Raw genomic sequence first — 12,505 nt, 5'->3', positions numbered from 1 at the left:
CATGCACCAGCTTCTCACAGATACCAGCATCAACATGCACCAGCTTCTCACAGATACCAGCATCAACATGCACCAGCTTCTCACAGATAACAGCATCAACATGCACCAGCTTCTCACAGATAGCAGCATCAAGACTCACAACTACTAACAGATACCAGCATCAAGACTCACCAACTACTCACAGATACCAGCATCAAGACTCACAACTACTAACAGATCCCAGCATCAAGACTCACCAACTACTCACAAATATGCGGTACACAACTCTCCTTGAAAATCATCTGTGCTCCAGACATCCAATGTCTCAAACGCTGCCTGCACCTCACGTAGACCTGGATGTCCAGCACCCACCTGAAGCCCTACTCAACCAAGACAGAATTCCTGGGTTTTGCCTAAAAAACAAGCAGGAATTAGTTCAAAATGGCTCAATTACATGACCCTTGACATCTTGAATCCCCAAGTTTCACAGAATTATCACGTCACTTGGATTCATCTTGGACGCGAGCCTCATCCTCAAGGAACAGTGCCAAAAACAAAGATGCCCTGGTGGAAGCTAATATAGGAAAAAGTGAAACTGTTTCTTCTGCAAATGTTCATCAAAACATCTGTTCAAGCCCTTGTACTCTCACATCTGGATGGTGGTGACACCCTCCTCTCTTGCCTCACAGGCACACAGAAGTCATCCCGCACACAGCAGCACATCCCATCCAGGGCCTGACTAAATATATTACGATCGCCTCCACCCTGGTGGGTCTCCATTGGCTCTGCTTACGGGCGCCCACCATCCTCAAAATCAGCGGCGTTATTTACAAAGCTATCACAATCAGCACCCCCCTTTATCTTGCAGACAAACTCACCATTTCTTGTGGCTCAACTGGAGCCAGGTCACCATCAGACTGTAAATTAGGAAGTGTAAAAAGGAAAAAGAAAGCAACATGTGTGTCCTATGCATGCACCCGGAACCTGGAACAACACCCCCTTATGCATAAGGACCGCCCAACGCTGCCTGAATTTAGGTAAGAGCGGGAGACGCAACTTGTTAAATAACACTACATACCAAGGCAGTAACAATTCACAAACCAGCTACCTCTACTACCATTAGTTGACGATATCCTTCACTTTGACCCAGTGCCAAACTCTGCTGCCTTTTTGGCTCAGTATAATTATTGCCTCATTGTTGTATTTTAGCTAAAAATTTAATAATACACGTAATTTAAACAAAAAATAAATTAAACTATTAAACCTCTATTACAAAAGAAAAACTATTTAAATTACACAAACAAATAGTTTTAAACAACATTTAGGCAATATTAAATACAAAGAAAAATTTTAGTGAGGGTGCGTAACACTTTTAAAGGAGGTAAACATTTTAAAGGCGGAGGTGTGGCCTAGTGGCTCGAGCTGCCACCTTTGGAAACAACTTACCCAGCTTGAATCCTGGCCTTCGCAGCTAGATTCAACATTGTGTGATTCTGGGCAAAGCACCTATCTTCTTGTACGTAAAAATGTGTAAAATAAATTTTTGTAATCCCTTCTTAGTTGTACATGAACTTGTAGGATGACTCCCAACGCCATGTAATATACATCGCATTGTTGGTAAGCGCTGTATATCTTACGTACATACATATTGTTTAAAACTGCATTGTTTAGACATTCAAATATACTGAAACTGATGTATTATTTAATATACATTTAAGTTGATAAGCTAATGTAGTGTAACCATTTATTGTAATAGCTCTAGACTCATAACATTTTCTAAATTAATTTAAATTTATTTTATACATTAAAATAATTTGATTTTTTTAAATAGATTAATAAACCTTAATTGATGTTCCTTACTGTGCCATGTGGAGTTCTTCCCCTCGGCGGTGGAGATCCCCACCAAGAAATGAAAAGCTACGAGCAGTAACTCCCCACTCATAAATTATACTACACGAGGCTCCACCCCCTGATGTGGTAAGTCGACACCTAGATGTAACTCTCCACTCGGAAATGGTGCACAGCAAATAAAAAGTGGAGAGCTCCGCCTCGGTTTATTAGTAAATATACTCTACACCCTTATATTTAACAGGTGAATCGGGCCCCTCGAGTTTGCAGGGCCCCGTACATTCTATTCAGCCACTCGACGTGGAATACGACTAGGTTCAGGGCAGGAGTTATACTGTCCACTGACATATTCTATACTGTCCATCTGCAGATTCTTTACTGTCCATCTGCAGATTCTTTACTGTCCATCTGCAGATTCTATGCTGTCCATCTGCAGCTTCTATACTGTTCACTGGCAGATTCTACACTATCAATCTGCAAATCCTATACTGCCCACCAGCAGATTTTATATTGTCCATCTACATATTCTATACTGTCCATCTGCAGATTCTATATTGTTCACCTGCCAATTCTATACTGTCCATCTAATGTTTACTTCTGAAGCACCGACCACCTTCACATCTAGCCCAACTCTCATTGTTGAGCCACACCTCATCTACAGAGAACCACCTAACTTTAAGTTCTGAAGCATAGACCACCTTCACACCTAGTCATATTCTCAATGTTGAGACTCACCTCATCTACTGACAACCACCTAACGTTTACTGCTGAAGCACAGACCACCTTGGCTACCTATCCGCCAAAGAATACAATTCAAAGCCCTATGCATCGCGCATCAGGCCTTCTGAAAAACGGGCCCCCTCATCACCCTCAACTTAGTCTCGCACTACCAACCTACTAGGAACCTCCGATCAAACTTGACGTATATGGCCACAATTCCCAGAATAAAGAAATCCAGAACCGGCGGTAGGACCTTCGCTCACAATGCTTCCAAGCTATGGAACACCCTGCCCCTTCATCTGAGAGCCAATCCCAATCTCTCCTCATTCAGGAAACAGCTTAAAACATTCCTCTTCAACTGCCCTCAGTAAATCCCCCGGTCACCCCTCTTGATCTGATGGTTCTTAGCGCTTGGACGCCCCCGGGCAGCAATCGCGCTCTACAAATCAACATACAATACAATACAATACAATACACCTAGCCCAACTCTCAATGTTGAGCTGCACCTCATTTACTTACAACCACCAACCTTTTAGTGCTGAACCACTGACCACCTTCACACCTTGCCCAACTCTCAATGTTGAGCCACGCCTTATCTACTGACAACCACCAACCTTTTAGTGCTGAACCACTGACCACCTTCACACCTTGCCCAACTCTCAATGTTGAGCTGCACCTCATCTACTTACAACCACCAACCTTTTAGTGCTGAACCACTGACCACCTTCACACCTTGCCCAACTCTCAATGTTGAGCCACGCCTTATCTACTGACAACCACCAACCTTTTAGTGCTGAATCACTGACCACCTTCACACCTAGCCCAACTCTCAATGTTGAGCCACACCTCATCTACTGACAACCACCAACCTTTTAGTGCTGAATCACTGACCACCTTCACACCTAGCCCAAATCTCAATGTTGAGCCACACCTCATCTACTGACAACCACCAACCTTTTAGTGCTGAACCACTGACCACCTTCACACCTAGCCCAACTCTCAATGTTGAGCCACACCTCATCTACTGACAACCACCAACCTTTTAGTGCTGAACCACTGACCACCTTCACACCTAGCCCAACTCTCAATGTTGAGCCACACCTCATCTACTGACAACCACCAACCTTTTAGTGCTGAACCACTGACCACCTTCACACCTTGCCCAACTCTCAATGTTGAGCCACACCTCATCTACTGACAACCACCAACCTTTTAGTGCTGAATCACTGACCACCTTCACACCTAGCCCAACTCTCAATGTTGAGCCACACCTCATCTACTGACAACCACCAACCTTTTAGTGCTGAACCACTGACCACCTTCACACCTAGTCCAAGTCTCAATGTTGAACCACACCTCATCTGCAAACAACCACCCAACCTTTTGTGCTGAAGCACTGACCACCTTCACACCTAGTCCAACTCTCAATGTTGAGCCACACATCATCTACAGACAACCGCCAAACTCTTACTGCTGAAGCACAGACCACCTTCACACCTAGTCCAACTCCTAATGTTGAGTCACACCTTATCTGCAGACAACCACCAAACTTTAGTGCTGAAGCACTGACCGCCTTCCCACCTAGTCCAACTCTCAATTGTTGAGCCACACCTCACCTGCAGACAACCACCAAACTTTTACTGCGGAAGCACAGACCACCTTCACACCCAGTCCAACTCTCAATGTTGAGCCACACCTCATATGTAGACAACCACCTAACTTTTACTGCTGAAGCATAGACCACCTTCACACCTAGTCCAACTCTCAATGTTGAGTCACACCTCATCTACAGACAAACAACCACCAAACATTTAGTGCTGAATCACTGACCAACTTCACACCCTGTCCAACTGTCAATTGTTGAGCCACACCTCACCTGCAGACAACCACCAAACTTTTACTGCTGAAGCACAGACCGCCTGCACACCCTGTCGGCGGTGGCTGAGGAGAAGAAGTGCTGTGATAGAAGGACACCAGCGGCAGGAGGTGGATTCAAAGTTTTTATAAACAAAGGCCTGTGGCCCATCCATGACACTCACCCATCACCAGGAAGGTGAAGAGCCACTGCAGGACAGAGATCAGCTGTAAACATCCGGTGAACTCCACCCTGGGCAGCCAGCTGTCCACGGAGAGGTTGCGCAGCGCTGATTGGACACTGGCTCGGCTTCCTGGAATCCAAAAGAGAGTGAGGTTATATCCAGCCTTATCAGCTCATTGATCTATTGACATGGTCACGGGTGGGGGCGGGACCAGGCGCTTTTCAATGCTAAATCAATAATGTTTCTGTTCACGGGTCAGGCGTGCTTCAGGCCAAGGGGATGTGGCGCAGCACACCCATTGCTCAGCTGGAGCCAAGATAGTCTGTTTTTAGGAATATGTCAACATCATGGCACACTCAGTATACACACAATCCCTGATTAACCAGGTACATTATGTTGTTATGGTGAAAGGGGAAATCAATACGTTTTCACGGAAAGCAAACAGGCCTGGAATGAGAACACACTTTTCAAACCTGCGCCTGACCACGTACAATCCATTTGCGCGTTATTTAATGCAGCGTGGAGGAGAACCAAGACTGCGTTTTAGACCCATGTCCTGCGGCGGAATAAAGAAAGTGTCCTTGGGGCAATAAGAGAATTTAAATCTGATTGCTGCACCTCTGGGTCATTTTGGTATTACTGAAGCTGCTGCAGATGTTTGCTGGGCCCCTTCAGTAACATACAGTCTATGGGCTCAAATTCTACACATGTGCCATCCCATGTGAGTGCACCCTCATTTACACGGGGCACGACCCCATGCATATACAGTAAACTCTTTGACCCTGCACCAGTGCTGTATTGCAGGCACTGGTGCAGACATTGGAAGCAACAGGTCACCGGGAGCCATAACGACAGTGCGCATCAACGACGGTGAGCCCTCTCTGCCAAACTAAAGGTCCACCTCTCTCATTTACTGGTTTATATACTCGTCCGACAGCCGGACAGAGTAAAGGCCATCATATGTTTGGCCAGCTAACTGCCCATCTGGTTTAGAGTGTACGGTCAAATGAACAGATTTTTATATTTTTATGATAGCCTTATAGTCTGCCATAGCGGGCAAAACAGGGCATGAAAGGCCCGCTCCAGTGTTAAAGGCCCGAGCCCGAGGCCGGTATAGCCCGCTACGGAGGGCTGTAAGGCTTTTAGAAAATTCTGTAAATAGAGGGCAGAATGTTTTAATTTGTAAAACAAAGGCCTCAAGGAGCCAGATGAGGCTGAAATCCCCTCGGGCACCCTGAGGCCTTTATTCACAACAACAGCTTTGAATGACAACAATGGAATGCTCCCAACCTTCCAATGTTCTAATATCCCTTACTGCTGCGAAAAGCCCGGCAGTACGGGGCTGTAAAAATATTTACATTTTTCCTCACAAGAAGAGAAAATTGCCCCCACAGAAAAGGGAGAGAAAAGGTGTTGAGAAGCTGAATCCCAAAACTTGAATTTTCCATTGAAATTCTCACAAGGAATGTTTGATGAGGCCTGGGAGGAGAGCCATCACTAAGGCCATATTTGTGCCCATAACTGCTAGTGATGGAGCAGGGGAGAAACAAAAACATTTTGTACCCCCTACAATGTTGTTTCCTCATAACTTTCATATTATTAATTTTGTGAAGCATGTAAACTTATCAACAAAATGCACATTATATTAGACACTACATGTGGGAAAACTAACTGCGATTTGCAAAAAACCTAATTTATTAATAAAACATGAGTCAAACTAATATAGAACTGTGATAACGTAAATATAATAGAGTAAACGCATGTATTTGTGCATATAGTAAAATTGTATTGTGGCAAAAGAATGCAGATGGTAAGTAAAATTGCTTACATGTTGCTTCGCTAGGTAAAACCTAACATGGGTAATTAGAATGGCGGGAGGTAAACAGAAGAGCTTATTTACTATATCTAATTTCTGTTGTGTTTGTTTTCATATTAGTTCCCATTACGGCCTGATCGGCTTAGTCTGAAAAGTGTCTGTTGCTAAGAACGCGATGGTGGAATTGAAATTAAAGATGGCCCCCATGCATGCGTGAAGAGAGGATGCTCAGTCACGAGTGTATGGCCTATGCCCGAAGCAAGAGATGTCAAGGCCAGCCTGGCCTGCAAACGGGAGTTGTGCCAAAGTTGTCTGCATTTAAAAGGCTGGGAAAGAATGAACATTGAAACCTAAATGCGAGGAACTGTTGCAAAGTGCTAAACAAATACAAATGTGAACATTGGATGAAGTCATGAGAAACCATGGTATGAATTTGCACTTTTACGAACTGGTTTGAGCAAGAAGGACATGAGGTGCTCATCGTCACCCTTCCAATGGACCAATGAGAGATGAGTGTAGCCCCTAAAAGTTTCAATTTTGGGTTTAGATAGTTAGTGAAAGGGTATAAAATAGCTTGTGTAAATGATCTCGGTGTGGCCGTTATTTTCGCACCACGACATGCTGTCGGTTGGGACGATTTTTCTTATGGTGCAAGAGACTTTGACATTTTTAGACTTTGAACTTTGATGGGGAAAAGAAACGAGATCTGTTGCAGAGATTCTATGTCGGGGGGAGACATCGAGGAGGTTAGAAAGACAGTCAGCTTGGGAATCTATTCTATGTTCTGCGGTTCTATCATCGCCCTATGGCCAAGGGGTAATGAGTACTTTTAATTTTCTTTACTTAAAATGTATTGAATAGTGTTTTAGAATCTACTTGTTTAATACATTTTTCGCAATATAAAACTCTATTTTAATGGATCTAAATAAAATTCTATAAAAATAAACTCGAGTCAGTGTTTATCAAAGTAAAGTCATGATGATTAAATGTTAAAAGTTATGAGAATATTGCGTTTGAGCTGGTCTTAATCGCCATCAACTGATTCCTAATAGTTGGTCCATCGACCAAATAGCGGAGTACCTTGATGTTGTTCTTTATGACTGTTGGGCGTTTAAGATTCTAATATATGTAATGTATAAAGTTACTGTATAGGTTGATAAGGTGCCCCGCATGTCTTGCAGCTCGTCTACTTGTCACTGATTTAAGGGCAGAATTGTGTGTGACTTGCGGTGCTATGGGCCCCATCGATGAGTAAAATAAAGAGGTTGCTCCTGGATTGGTGATATATATATATAAATATATATATATATATATATATATATATATATATATATATATTTATATTCACTGAAAAAACCATAGGTTATAGACCATATATAGTTAGGAATTAGCATTTACAAAACCTTGAAAATTCACTGAAAAAACCATAGGTTATAGACCATATATAGTTAGGAATTAGCATTTAAAAAACCTTATTTTACTCACACAAAACCATTGAAATTCCATATATAGTTAGTTGCACTAACTATATATCGCGCACCCGCAATCCACTGCTGATCATGTCACATATTACATCATTCATGACATGGTCAGTGACATCACTGATGACATCACTGATGACATCTCAAATGACATCACTGATGACATCACTGATGACAACATCCAGTGACTGTATGTTTCTGTAAAGTTAAAATATGTCTTACATATTGAAGAATGAGTGGATGTATAAGTGTCTGGATGAAGGATTTAGTAGGTGCGTGACTGACTGTATGAGTGAGTGATTAAATGTGTCTCACTGAATGCATGGGTTAGTGACTAAACTGTCTTAATTTGTGCATCATTATGTCTGTTGTTCTGTAAACTGCTGCATGTGTTGATCATTAGCTATACGAGAGGCTGTATGTGTTATTAATTGGTTGCCCAAGTATTTCTATGGGAGATTGAGTTTGTGTGGGGGTGGCTGGAAGGTGTGTGACTCTATGCATAGATGTGTGAGCAGTTTATTCACTAGGTGTATGAGTTCAAGAGTGCATGTGGAAACAGCTACATGGGCAGTTGACTGTGTGCATGAGTGTATTGATGAGTGAATGGATATCTCAATGCTACATGTCATAGTAAGTACATATGTAAAACACAGTACATGTGAGAGTTGGCATATATAAATAACTGTGCATGAGAGCCACTGAATGAGTGAGTGGTTGTATCGATCATTGTGAACTTGTATCAGGGATTGTATAAGAGAGTAAATATGTGTTAGTATATGTTTCAATAAGTAAGGTGTGTTTAACTGTATAGTTGAAGAAATGGAGGTGAGATTGTTTCTTTGCATGACTGACTGGGTGTGTGAGTAACTCCATGGATGAGTGGCAGTGTGTGAGTGTCTGTATACACTGAGTGTATCTAAGGTTATATTAGAGTCTGAAGAGGTTTATCGTATTAGCACAAGAATGATGTCAAATGAGATGTCATCAGTGATGTCATTTGAGATGTCATCAGTGATGTCATCAGTGATGTCATCAGTGATGTCACTGACCATGTCATGAATGATGTAATATGTGACATGATCAGCAGTGGATTGCGGGTGCGCGATATATAGTTAGTGCAACTAACTATATATGGAATTTCAATGGTTTTGTGTGAGTAAAATAAGGTTTTTTAAATGCTAATTCCTAACTATATATGGTCTATAACCTATGGTTTTTTCAGTGAATTTTCAAGGTTTTGTAAATGCTAATTCCTAACTATATATGGTCTATAACCTATGGTTTTTTCAGTGAATTTCAATGGTTTTTTAATAGCAAATATCATAAGCTGTCGAATGTCAAGTACGTGGTAAGTGAAAACATTTTCGTGTTTATGCACACTGATCTGCTTTGAATGGTGCCCCCCACCCCCTCATTTCTATTAGGAGTACTCTCTCTTTGCAGATAGTGAAAGGTAGTTAACGCAGGCCTTTGCCCCCGTTGTAATCCGTCGTGCCTGCTTCTCTCTCCATTTGATTGATTGTTATCCAAGTATTTACTGTTTTAGAATTAGTTCTCTTTGGTTCATTCTCTATTTACAAACAAACACAGAGTCGCAATACTCTGTTTAGTCTTTGCAGATAACGAAAAATCGTGTAAAAAAAAAGAAAAGGAATCGAGCAAAATCAGTAGGCCACTAATGGGATCTCTTTTTGACCTCGCTAAAATAGAAACATTAGGAACAACCCCTCATGACAAATACAAAACTAGTGAGATGAACTGAACTCCACACAATGATGGCTGCAAAACAGCTCGGCTCCGCCACCCACCCCGCCCAAAATAACGATAAAGAACGGCTGCCATGATTGGTTGCGGAATGACCACGACGGAGCTACGAAATGGTGCTGCTCTCATGCTAACCCCAGCTTCAGTCTGAAACAACCAGAAACACTGTAGACTACCAATTCGATCAGTTCCGGTAGCGCCCCAATGTAACCCGGTAGAGAAGAACTAGCCCTCCCCTCTTTGACTGATGGTTCTTGTTGCCTGTCCCTTCTGTTGTCATTTAACAGAACTATTTAGCCTGCTGAAAGGGGTTGTGTTCCGACCGCTGGTTGGTGGAGACATTTTGACTATATTCTGTACCTGCGTTGTCGCGTAATGCGTCATATGACGCGCCGCGTTAGCGCATCCGGAAGTCATCCGGGGCGCGCAGCGCGTAATGTACGCATAACAAGTCATGTGACTTGTTAATAAAACTTTTCATTGGTTCATTTTACTTTTCTTATTGTAATGATGAAAGGCTTGGTCATATGACCTAAAAATTACGCTTTTCATTACTTCCGAACATTATTTTTTCTTAAATATATGTTATAATGTTCCAGGCTAATGTACTTTCCCGGAAATTTTACAACTGTCCTGCAAGTAAAATATATTCTTTTTTCGAGAAAAAGAGCGTTTCTTCGTCCCATGACGGAGCCGTTGAGCAAAAGAGGGTCGACCTGCTGTCTTAGTCGCCGATACGCCTGAATATGAGATTCTTATCGATCACTTTATGTTGCAGGAATAGAAAACACAACAGCCCTTGACCATTTATCTTTACTGCGTTCCTTCGTATTATACCTTTTACCCTTCATGTACTTGGTCTGCTTTATTTCACTTGCCTTTTAATGATTCTAAAACAGTCACTATTATTAAAAACTTTACCAATGTATATACTACTACCATGTTTTCTTTTAAAAACCTTTATTGTGAAAATTTCATTATACAAATACGAGCCTATAACCACGTGGGCCTGCCACAGAGCAAACTGTAATCGTATATGATGAATAGACATTTACACTGTAGAGGAACGTAACGGGCGGGCCATTAGGTTGCAAGAACTAAGGTGTCTAACAGTTACGGAATCGGTGGACGTACATTTTATAATTAAAATACGACAGGGCCAGTTACAATAAAATTATCTAGATATACATTTGCGGGCAAGTACCATGGGTGACGTTAATTCGAACTTTCAACAGTACAGTAATCAATAACACATCAGAACTTAATATCAATAGGGATGTCGAAATATTCAATCAATTCTCGTCCCCGCCCGCCATGTGCTTCAAAACTGCATACGTATCTCGTGATTTCAAGGTTCTGCAACCAGTACACAACAAGGAGTTACGAGTCCCATTTATTCCGGCGCCATTTTGGGCGAGGACGGGCAGGTCCAGGATATAGTCAAAATGTCTCTACCAACCATCGACTATGATGATGTTCATATGCTGTATTTATTAGAGTAACACTCATCTGTCCACATGAAATTAATTTGCCACAATCTAAACATGTCATTTTAATCTTTCCAAAGTTCTTCTAAATATTTGGGACCGTTTCCCTTGCCTCTGAAGCTCTCAGTGCCACTTCTTTGATGAATGTACTAGCAGGTCAGGGGTTCTCCTCCAAATCTCTCTTTTATGCAGCACTATAATTAATTGGTGCCACCTCTCCATATGACGATGCATGGTATAGTTACCACAACTATATTTTTTTTCGGTTCCTCTGGAGAGTTCATCGTGGCAGATGAAGCGTGTAACGTACCGGGCATTTACCTTTTTTTGCATGTACAGGAAAGGAAAAAAAAATCGAGCGTCCGAGTTCTAAGGTGTCCCAGGGCCATTTTAGTGGACCAGGCCCAAATCCAAAGAACAGCCATCTCACAGGCTAATGGGGCGACCCACGCCGAGTTTCAGCATTGTAGGATGACCACACCAGTACAGCAACTTGCTAGACATCACCTCGGTGCCATCCGGATCTCGGCGCCCCACTGCAGATGAAGTGCCTCTCAACTATGAAACCACCACGGTGACATCCGGATCTTGGCGCGTTGAGCTGCCTTCGGCCTATTCGCACATCGGTCCGCTACTGACGCCATCTCACAGGCTAATGGGGCGACCCACGCCGAGTTTCAGCATTGTAGGATGACCACACCAGTACAGCAACCTGCTAGACATCACCTCGGTGCCATCCGAATCTTGGCATCTCAACGCCTACTGGTATCTTCCATACAGAAAATATTGTTACGCTGCCTTTGGCCCCATTCGCACATCAGTCCGCAACTTAGACATCACCTCGGTGCCATCCGGATCTTGGCATCTCAGCGCCTTGTGGTGTCAGTCAGAAAATATTGTTGCGCTGCCTTTGGCCCCATTCGCACATCGGTCCGCTACTGATGCCATCTCACAGGCCAACGAGGCGCCCCACGCCGACTTTCAACATTGTAGGATGGCCACAGAAGTGCGACAACTTACTAGACACCACCTCGGTGCCATCCGGATCTTGGCGCGTTGTGCTGCCTTCGGCCTATTCGCACATCGGTCCGCTACTGACGCCATCTCACAGGCCAACGGGGCGCCCCACGCCGACTTTCAGCATTGTTGGATGGCCACACCAGTGCGGCAACTTACTAGACACCACCTCGGTGCCATCCGGATCTTGGCGCGTTGTGCTGCCTTCGGCCTATTCGCACATCGGTCCGCTACTGACGCCATCTCACAGGCCAACGGGGCGCCCCACGCCGACTTTCAGCATTGTTGGATGGCCACACCAGTGCGGCAACTTACTAGACACCACCTCGGTGCCATCCGGATCTTGGCGCG

At 43.3% G+C, this 12,505-nt stretch overlaps 1 protein-coding gene across 1 annotated transcript in view; it reads right to left on the bottom strand.

The window, feature by feature from the left end:
* The window catches only part of LOC144752209 (diacylglycerol O-acyltransferase 2-like), a 195,321-nt gene that overhangs the window by 126,265 nt on the left and 56,551 nt on the right, over positions 1–12,505 (bottom strand). Inside the window, exon 2 of the mRNA XM_078640168.1 lies at positions 4,587–4,715. Coding sequence (XP_078496294.1) covers positions 4,587–4,715 — 129 coding nt within the window. The remainder of the gene's footprint in view (positions 1–4,586; positions 4,716–12,505) is intronic.

Source organism: Lissotriton helveticus, chromosome 4_2 (genome assembly GCF_964261635.1).
Source record: "Lissotriton helveticus chromosome 4_2, aLisHel1.1, whole genome shotgun sequence".
Taxonomy (NCBI): Eukaryota; Metazoa; Chordata; class Amphibia; order Caudata; family Salamandridae; genus Lissotriton; species Lissotriton helveticus.
Note: the sequence above shows the minus strand (reverse complement) of the source record. Positions and strands in the feature narration are given on the sequence as shown.